General features: G+C 36.2%; 1 protein-coding gene and 1 pseudogene across 1 annotated transcript; both read left to right on the forward strand.

Annotated features, from left to right (window-relative positions):
* The first annotated feature begins 9,615 nt into the window (after positions 1 to 9,615).
* On the forward strand, positions 9,616 to 11,177 carry LOC142614878 (F-box/kelch-repeat protein At3g23880-like). Its single transcript, XM_075787524.1, has one exon. It carries the CDS (start codon positions 9,701 to 9,703, stop codon positions 10,955 to 10,957), a length of 1,257 nt encoding a protein of 418 aa, XP_075643639.1. The 5' UTR covers positions 9,616 to 9,700; the 3' UTR covers positions 10,958 to 11,177.
* Positions 11,178 to 11,326: 149 nt separating this feature from the next.
* The window catches only part of LOC142616604 (uncharacterized), an 84,664-nt pseudogene continuing 79,697 nt past the window's right edge, over positions 11,327 to 16,293 (forward strand).

Genomic DNA, 16,293 nt, shown 5'->3' on the forward strand with positions numbered 1-16,293 from the left:
GGAACAAATTAAATTGTGTTACCAATTCTAAGGCAATCAGCAATAGCAAAAGTCAATATCATTGAAATATTGCAAAAGGAAAATAGCAAAATCACTCCAAAAAGACTAAATGCAAAAATGCCAAAAAGAAAGGAAAACATAAAGATCATTTCTGATTATGCTTTTTGTTCACCTCAATGATTTTCTTATTGCCAACTTAACTTTGAAAATCTTTGACAAAAACAATCGATATCTTCTCAAAATGATGAAAACTAAAACTTAATTGAAAAATGTGGAGAACAATTAAACTGTGGTTCCCATTCATCATACATATCTCCTAATTAAGTTTCTATATGCATACTTATATAATAACAATAACAATAACAATAATAATGAAAATACAATTGCAAAAGCAAAAATATGTCACTCATCAAGTTATTTTTGTTTGAATAATCTTTACTTTTGTCTAAATATATAAGTGAAAATATAGGGTACTTTTTTTTCTTTTCTTTTTTTTTAAGAAGGGATATAGGGTACTTCTAATATAACTATTAAGAGTATTTTCTATACAAAAACTAAAAATTTGTCCTCCCAAAAGGATTAAAAAATATAAACAAAACTTTGCATAGTCTTATAATTTAACTTCTAAATGGATTACTAGAAAAAAAAAATTCAAATTATAACTTGCAAGACAACTAATTATTAACCCAAATCAAATCAAACCAATGGGATGATGAAAAGAATTGTGATCAAGAATTGGAATACCAAAATACATAAATATTCAAAAAAAAAAATCTATACAAATTTGCCAAAAAGAGAAACAAATATGATGTGACAATTAAATCAATAATAGCAAAAAGCACCATTAGTGGAAAAATGGTTGAAACAATAAAAGAATCCACCAAAAGAAAAACAAAATTGGAGAGAGAGAGAGAGAGAGAGAGAGAGAGAGCATTGACCTTTTTTTGCCATGAATAACTTAAAAGGAATATGAAAGAGAGGCGGAAAAGAAGTACAAAGAAATATATAAGAAAATTAAGATGGAAGAGGAAAGATTGAAGTAAATGAAAGATTAAAATATTAAAAAGACGGTAATTGAGAAACTTTAAATGGTAGAATTTAAGGAGATGGAACAAATTTAAATATTTATAAAGGAATCAAAATGAAAATTTTAAAAAGACAATGATAGGAGGAGATGAAAGATTGAACTAAGAAGACAATGGTTGAACCGTTCAAGAAAATGAAAGGTTGAATAAAGTAAAAATTGAAAAAAAAAAAAAAAAAAAAAGAAGAAGAAGGAGAAGAAGAAGAAAGGATGCTAATGATGTGGTGTAAAAAGAGATTTGTAAAATTTATTGCAAAACTTCCATATTATTTTTTTTGGTCAAAAGACGGATTCATTAAAAAACTAAAAAACAGAGTTCAGATTAAGGGCAAGCCTGACTGAGTACACACCAAAAACATCAAATGCCAACCTACTTCTAATGTCCACAGGCGAATTAGTAAAAGAAAGAAAACTACTATCCTGCTCAACACCCATCCTACTAAGAGCATCTGCGCAGCAGTTCGCTTGGCGATAAATGTGCTTGACTTGGATCTGATCAAACCTGGACATGAGTTGCATGCAGTCGTCCAAAATGGGAGATAGAGTATTATTCTCATAGTTAACATTGTATATAATATCAACAATCATTTTGGCATCCAATTCAACTATAAGGGCAGAGATATTTAAATTTTGCATAGCATAAGCCCATCTCGCAGCCCCCATAACTCTGCCTTGAAGTTGTTGGTGATCTCGATCTTCCTTGTAAACCCAGCCACCCAGTTGCCGCTCTCATCACGAACAATACCACCACAACCTGCCACACCCGGATTGCCCAAAGAGGCCCCATCTGTGTTCAATTTTTTCCAGCCCGTTAGTGGCTTCTCCCATCGCACCAGCTTGTTTATGCTGCCATTAGATGCTTTAGAAGCAGCATAGCAGTACAAGAATTCCATTGCTTGGTTGGTTATCTCAGTAGCCAGATTTGGATTCGGTTTTTTCCCATTGAAAACATAGTTGTTTCTATTCTTCTAGATATGCCAGACATCAAAGGAATATAGCAACTTCTAGGGAGGATACCCATCAATGACACTCTTGTTCATCTTCCCATTTAAACCCAACCAATCCTACAAATCTGACCACCAAAAACCATGATTTGTTTCCTGCACACCTAGCTGCCTCTAAATAAGCTGAGCCCAAGGATAATCCCTTAAGGCATGGAGAATAGTTTCTACACCCCCTTGGCATATAGAGCATTGGTTGTCACTGCCCACTCCTTGCCCTACAAGGCAATCCCTCACTCCAATACTATTATGGGCACACTTCCACAAAAAAAACTTGATACGAGGTAGCGTCGCTAATCTCCATATCCAGCATGCAGTGAAGGCCGGATTGGTATCATCTCTCATAGCAATCCCATAAGCACTCTTCAAATCAAAAATGCCCCTAGGATTTTCCACCCACGTTAATTTGTCACTGCCTCTTCCTTGATAGGAAATTGGAATAGCTTGAAGCATTAACTTGCAATCCAAAGGAAACTCAAAAGGCAGCTTGTTCCAATCCCACCTTGAATCATGTATCTCATCCTTAATTTCTAGCATGGATGCTTCTTGGGTTAAGGGTCCTTGAATCAACTGTCAAATAGGACCTTGTTTAGTCCAATTTCCGTACCAAAAGCTGATCTTACTATCCCTACCAACCGACCACCTACTACCCTTCATAAAAACCTCCCTTCCTTTTTTGATGGCTGTCCAAATTCTTGAGCAAGGAAGCCTATCAGCATTACTAGAATTATACCTTCTGCTAGAACAATACTTTGTATCAAGCACTTTTGCCCATAAGGCATCTTTTTCATTGTGTAGTCTCCAATTTAATTTAGCAAGGAGAGCAGTGTTCCTCCCCCTGGCTGTTTCCAAGCTAAGACCACCCTTATCCTTTGGTTTGGTCACTTTGCGCCACCCAACCCAGTGAATTTTCCTTGCTGCCTTTGATGTACCCCACAAGAAATTTCTGTTAACCCTATCCAGTCCATCAAGAATCTTCCCCGAAAGTTGGGCACATTGCATGACATAGGCTGGGATAGTTGCTAAAGAAGCTTGAATGAGGACATTTTGACCAGCCATGGAGAGCAAATTAGCCTTCTAGCCAGCTAGCTTTTGCTTTACTCTATCTAGGACAAAATTGTAGTCTTGGGAAGATGATCCAGGATGCTTAATAGGAATTCCCAAATATTTTCCAAGATTCGGAGTTGAAGCAAACCCCAAAACATCATAAAGGGACTCCTTAGTAACACCATCCACATTTGGCGAGAAGTACACTCTTGATTTAGCTTCACTAACAGTTTGCCCGGAAACATCACAGAAAACATCCAGAACCTCTCTAATGGCAGCACAATTAGCGTGATCCGCTTTGGCAAAGAACACCAAATCATCGGCAAAGAGTAAATGGGAGATGATCAGGCCACTTTGCGAAGCTTTAATTGGCTACCACTCCTTCATGCTACATTTCTCTTCTATTAGTTGGCCAAGGAAGTGCATGCAAAGGATAAAAAGGTACAAGGATAAGAGGTCCCCTCGCCTTATCCCTCTCAAAGGATAAATTGGGTCTAAAGCTTCTCCATTGACCATAATGGATGTTGACACGGTCGAAACACAACACATTATGATATCAATGAGATCATCTGGAATATTAGCTCTAATTAACACATCCCTTATAAAATTCCATTCAAGCTTATCATATGTCTTCTCCAAGTCAATTTTCAAAGCCATGTACCCCACTCTCCCTTTCTTTCTACTAATGGTGTGAATGACTTCCCGTGCTATAATTGCATTTTCTATACCCTTCCTCCCTAGCACGAAAGCTACTTGAAGAGGGGAAATCAGCTTCTCTAAGTAGGGTCTCAACCTAGACACTATGATTTTTGTCACTATCTTATACACAGAATTGCAGAGGCTAATGGGTCTATAGTTACCCAAGGTTTCTGGGCCTTGGATCTTGGGAATGAGAGCAATAAGAGTTCTATTCAAATAATCAGGCATTCTTCTTTCTTCAAAGATATTCTTAACCTCATCTGTCACTAACCTCCCCACTGTTAACCAAAACCTCTGAAAGAAGCCTGCATGAAGCCCATCCAGCCTTGGGGCTTTGAAAACCTTCAAGGACCACAATGCTGTTTTAACCTCTTCATCCGAAACACCCCCCACTAATACTCATCTTTTCCTCCTCCGTAAGGCTAGCTTGCCATTGGGTGGTGTAGGGTTCTTGCTGAAAGACACTAGAGAAGGAAGTTGTATAGATATCATTGAATCCATTTCTAATAAATGCCTTAACTTCCACCTCCTTATAAATCCACTCCCATATTGCATCTTTAATAGCCAAAATCTGGTTTCGCTTCCTACAGATTAGCTTTGAGGCATGATAAAAGGTTGTATTCCTCTCCCCTAGGATCATCCAATTGACCCGAGATTTCATTGCCCAAAGCTCCTCTTTTTGCCTCAGAATCAAATCAAGCTCCTTTAGCAATTCTTTTTCAAGATTAAGAAGGAATGGATGGCTTAAATGACATTGCTCGCTGCATACGTTCAATCTAGCCATAATATTCTTCTTCTTGACAAAAATATTTCCAAAATGTGCCCTATTCCAAAGGCCAGCCTCCTTGGTGAACTTCTGCATGACTTCAACAAGACTATGCATTTGCCCCTAAGCCTGAGAGAAAATTTTTGGAAAGGTGATATCCAACAACCAGCAAGTTTGGAACTTGAAAGGACTATTCCTCACTACCCGGGCTGCGGGGATGATATCAAGTAACACCGGGCAATGGTTGGAGTGACATCTTGTGAGGTGGACAACTTTAGCTTCAGGGAATAAAAGACACCAACTCGGGTTGACAAAGAATTTGTCAATCCTTTCTTGGATAAGGGCTTGAACTTCCCTTTTGTTAGGCCAAGTAAAACGAGGTCTAGAAAAGCCAATATCCATTATATTACAATTATCTAAACAATCTTTGAAAAGAAGGGATCTATTAACACTTACAGTCCTAGCCCCAAACTTATCATCATTTAACAAGGGTTCATTAAAATCACCTGCCAAAACCCAAGGCATATTATGCAATTCTGCTACTTATTTAAATTTTCCCACAGAATGTGCCTTTCGGCACTCCTAGGACTAGTATAAACAACAGTAAATAACCAACAAGAGTTAGAATTCATTACCTTAACTATGGTGTGAATTTCTTGCTCAGTGCTAGCAAGAGAGGTGATTTCCAGTCTGTTAGAATTCCATAACATCCAAAGACTGCCTGCAAATCCAATAGTGTCCGTATGGATAGCATTATCAAAAGGCAGCCTGCCCGAAATCTCCCTTGCTCTTTCACCTCCAATTTTTGTCTCCATCAGAACTAGAATAACCGGATTGTAACTGCGAACCAGCTCTCTAACATGGGTTTCAAAAGAGGGCTTAAAGCACCTCTACAGTTCCATATAATTATATTCATGATGAATATGTGCTGCGAGGTAAGACACTCGTCAAAAGGCGCCAGCAGCTTCGCTTTCTCCCTCAAAATCCATTCGATCCGCCGCAGCATCTCTTCTGTCTCCTGTAGACTTAATGTTAGGTTGTATTATAGCACACCCACTTCCTTTTCCAGCATCCTTTGTTCCAAAAGGCACTCCCACGGGTTTACTTCGCATAAGATCGATGTCTGCGATACCTGAGGCAGTAATTCCCAAACTAACTTCCGATCCTCCACCGGCAACAGCATGTCCGTCAGAAGATGCCACCATGGATTTCATGCCTCCAACCACGCTAGATCCGACAAGGGTAGATTGCCCTCCTTCACACTCACCTCTGTCAAAGGAAACGCATTCTTCCATGCTTGCTAGAGCTTCTCGTTGGACCACCCCAACACTCGTGTTGGGTCCACTACTACTCCCTCCAAATGTAAAGCCCATCTCTGGGCATGGCAAGCTTGAGAGCTGAAGCTCAACAGATGCTCTCAGCTTGGAATCTCTGTCGCTTCCCTTATGTGGCTTTCCATCCCGAGTTGGCTAAATACACAATCTTCGCAAAACTCGAAGATTCTCTTGAGCTTGAGCAAACGGCACCGGCGTAGTGTTAGAAGAATTTTCCTTAAAGACTCTAGCTCATCTAGTCACATGTTTGCCCTTACCCGAGAGACTTGGTGTATTCAGCTTAGAAGTACTTCCTAATTCCATCCCATTGTTGGCATTTAGCCCATTAGCACGGTCTAGGCTTCTATTTGGAGAGCGGGCTGCTTATTAAATGCCTTCCCTAAGGTTGAGATGGCACTCTCCACTTGGGCTTTAGTTAATTCTTGGGGGGGAATGCTTCCTTTTGGCCTCTCTAAAAGGCCCATCTGAGGACTTAGCACTCCCTAAAGCTGGAGAAATTATATAGTCCTCATGGTGGACCACGTCATTTGTCTACCATTTTAGTAAAAGACTCCTACCTATTTAAAATTGCTGAATCAGTATTCAGTTTTTATTTAAAACTTCACAATTTTAAACAGGTGGGAGTCTTTTATTGGAATGGTGGACCACATCACTTGTCCACCATGAGGACCTTATAATTTCTCCTAAAGCTGCCAACGTCCCATTCTCCACTTCTTTCATTCCATTATTCTGTCTTATATGGCCGTTGTCCACCATATTATGGGTCCCTTCACTCCTCTGTTGTTTTGTCCCTATTTTCTTACGCTCGACCATAGTCCACGGCCCGTACGTACCTTCTTGAGCCTTGTCATGCACACTCTCATGCACCTTGTTGCTAGGTCCCTCCATATCTCCTGACTGCTCAGAAGCATGCTTATTGCATGAGTGATTCACCGCGCCACCAAAGATCACCGTTCCCTCCTCCCTTGAAGCCGAGCTTGGTAATATGGTGTACGGACATGAATGCTTCCTATGGCCGATTCTTCCACAAGAGAAGCATAATTTTTGGACTCCTTCATAGTAGACCGATTGCTCAAATTTTCTGATTAACCCCGCCGTAATTAATGGCTTCTCAACATCTATTTGAACACATAATCTCGCAAAACGTCCTCTAGATTTTGTAGCAGTGTGCATATCAATCCTTAGCACATTGCCAATGAACTTCCCAATATGAAAGAGAGCTTCGGAGTTGTAATACTCTATTGGAAGCTCATTGAGCCTTACCCAAATTGCTATAGAGGTAACGTTCACCGTAGTTGGCCAGAAATTTGGCTCCCAAGGTCTAATGGAAAGGAAATTCTCTCCTATAAACTATGGCCCTCTTTTCAGAATATTTTCCTAATTCTCTCTCAAGGAGAGACGAGTAAGAAAAAACCCATGCCCCAAGTCCACACAATCCAATTGTCTTGCAAGTTTCCACAATGTTAACAACCTATTGTGAATGAAATTGAACCCAACTGTCCTTCCATAAACCTTAACAATGAGGGCATTAGACCATGGTGTTTTGATTTACTGTTTGAACTCTTTCGAGAACTTAACAGCAGCTAGCCCTTCACGAATGGTCTCAACTTCCTCATTCGAGTCTGCTTCTTCATCCATACTGTCACCAAAACAGAAAGCCTGTGTGAACTCACCTGGTATTTCACCAACCAGCTTGTCCTTAAAAGAGATTGAACCACTCCAAGCCCCTTGGCCATTGTTTGGAGGGTCTAAGACTGCTTCTTGTCCACCTTGGAATCCCACATGACTCACATCTTTCACCTTTTTTTTGCTCTGAGCCACTTCCTCTTATTCTTCCCGTGAGAGAGAGCAAGAGAGAGCGTTATTCATTTTTTTTATCCCTCTTTGTTCTTTCCCTCTAGATTTCTCTCCTCTCTATAAAATCATTTAACACCTGTTTAAAAACTTCCCTTGGACAGTTTTAATTTTACATATAATTTTGTCTTTACATATTCATCTATTTAATTTAGATGTTTATAACTAAAAAAATATCAAAACCGAAAACAATTTCTATACATATCTATCTATACTATAAAACTTCCATATTATATATAGAGTATAGATAGATATGTATAGAAATTGTTTTCGGTTTTGATATTTTTAGTTATAAACATCTAAATTAAATTAGATGAATATGTAAAGAAAAAATTATATGTAAAATTAAAACCATCCAAGTTATATATTTAATATTGTCAACAAAATTTAGGAATAAAAAATAAATAAGAAAAAATAATAATTATATGACTAATGACGTGGCAAATGAGGTGGCATAGCATGAGCGTAATAATCATAAATACTACGTTTTAGTTTTCAAAAATATATATATATATATATATATATATATATATATATATATAGATTAAAAAAAATTAATCAAATAGTTATTTTATTTTGTTATTTGATTTTTTTATTTTCTTATTTATGGAATCAAGTAGCTTGTTAACAAGCTTGACATTGTTCAATAAGATATTGAATCAAGTTGGAAAATGTAATCTTGTTTGGTTCTTAGTTTGAGCTTGGTTCTTATTCAAAATAAAATAAAACGAATAAGTTTAAACTTTTAATATTCGATTTGACTTTGTTTGTTTATGGCCCTAGCTTTGTTTGATTTCCATTTTCTTTGTCCAAAGCTGCAAAGTATGATGTTATATTAAAAGGGAAATGCTAAAATTATTATAAAGAACTTATAGGTTGATGTGGTGATAAATGTAATTGGCGGGTTTCAATCACCCAATAAATAAATGTTTAGTTTGATTTTATTTTATTTTATTTTTGCAATTGGTGACAAAAGAGTTTAAACTTTGGTTAAATTTATTTAGAGTTGATTTATAAAAGTGTTTATGTGTATTATTTAAACAAATCACTTAACTAATTAAAAAATTTATATTACCAAAATTACAGATGAATTATCTCTTTTTTTTTTTTTTTAGGAAACAGTATTACTTATTAGAACACATAACAACAAAACTAGTATAAAGAATTTTTTAAACAGGCTTATAATATATTACTTCACCAGAGCACCACTAAAAAAGGGTCTTACCTTTGTAGTAGTAGTCTGGGGTTATAAGAACTAAAACTTTAACAAACACAACCAATGTGGAATAAACAACTTTTTTTTGAGGAAATAATAATACTTATTAGAATATACGAATACGAAAATAACATATAGAATTTTGAAAATAAACTTATAATATATTACATAACTAGAGTACCACTACAAAAGGACTTAATGGTCATATCATGAATTACATTGGAGTAACATAAGCTATATATATATATATATATATATATATATATATATATATATATATATATATATAGCTCCAAATAAATTGAGAGAGAGAAAAAAATGGTTAAAACTACTATAAAGTATAAATTTCACCATCAATGTTAATGTTTGTTTCTCTTCAGAGGAATAATGACATGGTGCTTATCCTTAAAAAAGAAAAGAAAAGTTATAATGATATGGAATTGCATTAAATCTCCAAGTATAATATGATCTGATATTTTGTGTTTAATATGCAAGACAGCTGGATAAGTAGGTTAATAGAGTAGGTGATGTGGCAACATCACATTAATTAGCAATAAGAAAAAAGAGATAGATATGCTTTAAACACAGCGTTACCTCAAGGCAACCCCAAACATATTCCTGTCTTTACTCTTCTTCAGTCTTTGTCTTCCACTTTACTCTCTCTAAAGACTAAACTCTCTCTCTCTTTGCTGAAAAACAATGTCACAAAGAAAAGAACTCAGTCCACAACCTCCGATCCTCCGACAACCTCCGACCCATCTCCCGGACTACGTCGTACTCAACATCTTGTCAAGGCTGCCTGTAAAGTCAGTACTAAGATTCAGGTGCGTTCACAAATCCTGGAACTCCTCGATCACCAACTCCAATTTTATCTCTACCCACCTTAACAACAACAGCAACAACAATGAGAATGATAGTGATGATGATCGTGCTTATCTTATACACATGCCTGCTATGTATTCTCCTTCTAGCAACCCAGTTTGTATGGTTGCTTGTGACCGCAAGTTCAATAGGATTTCTGAGTACCCAATCCCCTCTGAACTTCATTTAAACTGTCCTGAAATTGTTGGTTCCTGTAATGGCCTAGTGTGTCTTGCTCAGTATGGCAATGGGTCCACTATTGCTGAAGTTATATATGTGTGGAACCCCAGCATTAGAAAATTTAAGAGGTTGCCTGATACTTGCTTAAGCCAATATGATTCTGTAGCTACTGGGTTTGCTTATCAGTGTGAGAACAATGACTACAAGGTTGTAAAGATCTCTTCTTTGCGTGCACCCAACAGGCCTGAGGATGAGGTTGAGGCTGAGGTTTACACGTTAAGCTTGAATTCTTGGAGGAGGGTTGGAATTTCATTGAGACCCAATGTTGTGGTCTCCAATATCAAGTATTATTCGTCTGCCACGTTTGTTAATAAGGCTTTGCATTGGCTGGGGTATATTAGTGAAGGTGATGGGCAATTCCTAAATCAAAATATGATTTTGTCATTTGATGTCAATAATGATAAGTTTGGAGAGATAGCACTCCCTCGTGGACAAGTGTTGCCACAAGGTCTAGTGGCGGTACCACAGAGTCTAATGGTGTTCAAGGGGAAACTGGCCTTCATTACATTTGGGTACCCTGTAATCTACCACGGATATATGCTGACCCATACGCCATGCTTCATTTGGGTGATGGGGGAGTATGGTGTACATGAATCATGGAATAAACTTTTTTCTGTCCAGTTTGAAAATGTTATACGTGTACATTTCTATGGTTGCACCAAGCACGGTGAGCTTCTAGTTGAAAAGGAACTCAAGACCGAATCTGATGATGGTGAATTACAGAGGTGCAATGACTCCGTGATTGTTTCATTTGACCCTGAAACTTTACATGAGAAGGATCTTGGTATTCAACATCTTCCACTTATAGCCACTAGTTTCATGGAAAGCCTTGTGTTACTTGATGGAGCAACTTAGCTATCTGTATAAGAAGTGAAATCATTAGTGATAATATCATTGCGTTTTGTTATGTAAGTGTGATACAAATGAGACCATTATCATGTTGTTTCCTTAGGTATCATATTGTTTTGCAGTAAGCATAAAAGTATTGATAAGATGTAGGTGAATTTTTTTCATGATTTGTACCAACACTTTATTCTAGTGGCAAAGAACATATAGCATTTTACTTCTACAAAAATGATTTCTGGTAATTTTTTATGGAGTATGTGCATATGCCATAATGCATATATAAACCCTTTATGCTTATGGCAATTTCATCAGACTTCATCGGGCACTATTGCAAATACAACTTGCTCAGCCAACACGACTGGATTATCCAATGGTTCCATGACTGAGTTATCTGAGGGTAGACCTGCCTCTTTTATAGACTTTGAATTTCCATCCTCAGTTTTGGTGTCAGCAGTTATTGGGGCTTCAGACTCTGTTCTTACAGGTTGCAACTGACTTTTGACTTATGTCATATCAGTATTTTGGATCCCAACTTTTAGATATATATCCTCATCCTTGAGTCTCTGAGCCTTGTTGATACTGAGTTTCAAGAATCGATCCTGATGTGGTGGAGCATGGTGGTTGTAGGCCAGTGTGCTTGTTTCTGGTACCATTGCTGGTGCCTGGGATTGAGAGAGCACATAAGTCATCAACTGTTGGTCCAAAAGAACCTGGGCATCAGTAAAACCTTTTTATTTTTTTGATAGGTTAAAATCTTCTTGTTGGACTTAAGGAGTTTTGGAAGTTGATTAAGCACTTGTGTCCGATGGGTTAGCTGCTTGAAGCCCCATTTGTCCATGCTCTGATGGAGCGTTAAAGTTGGTTGGGTAAACTGTTTGAAGTCCTGCTTCTCCATACAAGATAGGTGGAAATGAAATTGCTTTAGAGGAACCACCTAATTTGGTTTGGAGGGCTCAATAGGCTTTCTTGGAATTAAAACTTCAGAAGTTCTCATATAGCCCCCTCCCATCTTTTGCTTGAAACATCGCCCCTGCACTGCAAATTGATCCTGGGACTTCCTCTCAGGTTCAACCGCTAAAACTTTAGAAGTCCCTGCTGCCACTTTCTGATGCTATGTTTCCTTTCTATTGTCATCAGCAACAGTTTCAGAGGTTAGATTTTCTAACGGGGTTTGTTTTTCAATTCAGCATTGGTCATTTGTACTTTCTGCCAGTCTGTTTATGACTTTGCTGAGTCTGCTACTTATCTTATACTTGTGATTGTTATTTTATACTTTAAAATTGCTTTCCATTCTTATGCTGCTCTAGGTTTCCAGAGCATTGCAGTCAAGCCTACAAAGTTCACATCATGCCATATGGCGACAAGTAACCAGAATGGAGCAGTAGGCACTTGTGCTGGTACGGGTAATGGTGCCTGGCCAGAAATTGATGTAGAAGGGAGCTGCATTATGGTAGATCCACCTTCAACTGGTGCAGATACTGTAGTTGTAGGTGTTGCAGCACCATGTGGTGGGAAGTGCCTGCCACCACCCTGGCCACAACCCCAACCACAAAAAGGGGGTTATGAGCCATCTAGTCTTGGGTCAAAATGTCGCTTACCACCCCCTCCAAAGGGCATACCACCCCTTCTACCTCCAGCTCTGTAGGGAGATTGCCCAATCAGCAGAATAGCAACTGGAACACGAAGCTTATTAAATATTTCTTTGAAAATAAATCTGCCAAACTAGCAAATTTAGCATAAAGATAGCAAGATAACAAAAGTGCATTTCATGTAGCTTACATTTATATAAGTGGAGTGACAATAAAACGTCACAACCTAAAATGCATTATGTAATAAACAACGTAGGAACCTGACGAAGACGTTCACTAACTGCTCTGTGACGCATGTGTATAGGGAAGCTAATAGCTGTGCCGACAGATTAGCTAGAATGGGAGCTGATCTTACGTCAAACAACCTCTTTTTGTATGACCCACCGCCTGTGGTGGTTGATTTACTGGATAACGATAAAGCCGGGCATGTTTGTAATAGACTTCTTGTTCCGTAGTTTCTTAGTGTTGTGCATCGTTAACCAAAAATTAAATAAACAACCAGACTGAAAGTTTTAATTAGCGACTTGAGTAATTGTGTAAGACACCAGAAGAATAAATAAAAACCTACTGAAGCAGACCAAAAAATATGAAACTGTTATATAGGAATTAGTACGGTAATCCTTAAGGCTTTATGCAATACAGGAACTGAGCGGATGCTTAAGAAGATCTTCTACCATTTTTTCCCTAGGCTATGTAATGGTGTTACGCAATTGTTGGCTAATACTGCTAAGGAGACTGAGAAACCTTATATTTGGTTAGAGGAATGTCCTGTTCTGTTTCCAATTGTACACAAAGATACTGCTTGATAATAATAAAAACACATATATCACAACTAAACTAAAAGGAGGCTTGATGCAATGAGTAACAACGTAGAGCAGGCACTGACCTAAAAAACTAAGAATTGGTTAGACCAGGTAATAACAGATGGCATGGTCCTAAAGAAAGCTTTTCACAGTTATGAAAAACATGCTAGCATTCATGCAAAGCGGCCATGAACCTTGTTATGGTAGTTCAATTAAGGTCACTGCCTATTATTATTTATGTTTAGTACAATGACAATTTAAGGTTTGATAACACATAATCAAGTTCATATGAGTCCTTCCAGCATAACTTGTGTTTCAGGGGAACCATTCCTCTGATGACAACATAAAAACTAGATTATTAGTGTAAGTTTGGGGAAGATTAGCTTAAAAAAAATCGGATGAGGTAAACTAAATGTATTAGTAACATCCAAAACTTCTATATTAGGAGAATTTTGGAGCAAGGCTTGTAGCACATGCCAGTTTGACTTTGGCATAGACTTTAAAGCCCAATCAAAACCAATTTTTAGGAACTAGGAATGATAAGTAGAGCATAGCTGAGGCATTGCATGCCAAAATTATAATCATACCAACACTGAGGGTTATACTAGAAAACGTCAATAAACTCAATAGAGAATGACGTGCAATTTGAAGAAGAATATATAAAATATTCATTAAAAATAATAATAAATATAAGGACCTCACCTTTGAGTGACAATAAAAAATGACAGAAATTTAGAGTTATAGTGTTACATTAAGCTTGATTACCTTACCTGCAAAACATTCTTCCCCATGCTATTGAGCTTCAAATGTATTAATATTAATTTCTCCTAAAACTAAGTAGTCTACTTTTTAAAGGAAAACGATTTTCTTCAAATGTTCATTAAAGTAAAAATTACTTAAAAGACGAGGCATTTATCTTAATTTTACAATAAAGGTCCTTGTTAGGGTTTAACTCAATATCATCACAATCAAATATTTAAAAAAAAATATATATATTGAGATGCATTTAAACGTTTCAATGTAGATACATATATATTAAATGAAAACACTATTAGAAAATTCACTTTCAAACGACAACTCTTAGAGAGAGAACTATATAAATTACTTAGATTGATACACATAAATTAGTTACAAACAATTATAATAATATTATTTATTATTTACTAGTTACTGTTATTGTTATTGTTATTGTTATTGCTATTGTTATATTTATGTTTATTTGTATTTGGATAATAAGTTTTCCGACTAAAAATGGTTCCGCATATGAAATTTTTACAAATAGCCATGTAAATTAATTATATTTTTTTTTTCAAAAAAACTATTTTTATATAATTGATTAATGCACACCTATAGGTATATTAGATGCATTTACTCTATTTATAAATTCAATGAACTACATAAATGCATACTTTGTTGAGGTTGAAACCTAAATGAGAATAGTAGATATGTGTTAGATACTGATTTACTCGTTATTGTAGTGGGTGGGGGCTCCATATAAAAAGAATTTCCCCGTACATGTATTTTGGGCCACATATTGCAATTGCATTGAATTCATGACGATACAATCCAACTAGGTAGTGTAATTTTTTTTAATATCATTTTGAACAATATTTATCCTTGATAAAATTATTAATATCTAATGTAGTACATGCTAATCCTGTAAAGTGAAAAATTGTCTAATGTGATTGCTTTTTATTTAAGGGTACTAAGTATATGAATAGACTGAGCCTCCTTCCAACCTTTTATGTCATAGGAAGGGACATATGGTAGGTAATAATATCCAGCAATATTTGTTATCAATTGCAAAGTTCTATCAGAATAAAACCATTCGTCAGTCTGGTTGAAACAATAACTACGAAACGAAGTTTATACTCAATTTAAACCGCATAAAATGGATGCGAAGGGCATTTTACATAAAAATTGGAGAGTGAAACATGCTGTGCATATTCATAAATGGAATAATGGTTCTTAGTTTTTCTATGTTGAATGAACATATTATTTATCAAGGTATAGGGCTCTAGGTTGAGGGATATTTGCAATTATCAACTAAATTGCGACTTTTGTTATTCATACAATTCCAAACACAGTTGATGATGGACCATGTTTTTTAGTGGCATTTTTATCTTTGCTCTCTCTTCATTTAGACTCCCATTTCAAAAAAATTTGCATTTTTTAGTTCATCGAATTTGCAACTTGAGTAAATGCATATAATATAATTATAGGTGTGCATTAATCATTTAAATAAATTTTTTTTCAGATATATAAAAATAGCATATAAGGTGATTTATATGGATTTGATGTAATAAACTATTTTTAATTGGATTAATTATCATCCAAATAAAAAAATAAACATAAACATAATAATAATAATTTATATATATATATATATATATATATATGTAATGGTGTAAATTTTTATTAATATTATATCATTTAATTAATTTAATATATTGTGAATCACAATGTTGGATTACATATGTAAGGTCACGAATTGATCCACGGCCTAAGAATGACCCAGATTATGGCCTAATAAACCCACTACAATAAATTTGTTAGAGAATGAGTTGGATATTGATCACTTAACGAGCTAACGTTAATCACAATGAGAAAGAACGCCAATGAGATGACTAAGGCCACAATTATGAAGAAAATAGGATCCTCGGTCAGGCTCGAGGTATGTTTGTTTTATATATATGTATTCCTTTTTCCTTTGAACAAATATTTCAATTTTTCGTTACAAACTCCCCTTTCTCTCTCTTTTTTGGATCCCCCACATAAGGATCTTCATTTTTCTTTTATATTTACACATAAATTATCTTAGTCCTACACCTAGAGGGCTGAGATTGCATTTCTAGGACTTCTGTCTCATTTGGAACATACTAGTAAGCTTTTACATTGCAATCTGAGCTGTGCCACCACTGTTCATAGTCATTTTCTCATTAATGCGGCCAGA

This window comes from Castanea sativa, chromosome 11 (genome assembly GCF_040712315.1).
Source record: "Castanea sativa cultivar Marrone di Chiusa Pesio chromosome 11, ASM4071231v1".
Taxonomy (NCBI): Eukaryota; Viridiplantae; Streptophyta; class Magnoliopsida; order Fagales; family Fagaceae; genus Castanea; species Castanea sativa.

Excerpts from the sequence above, each read along its gene's own strand:
- LOC142614878 (XM_075787524.1), top strand. The coding sequence starts at position 9,701 with ATGTCACAAAGAAAAGAACTCAGTCCACAACCTCCGATCCTCCGACAA.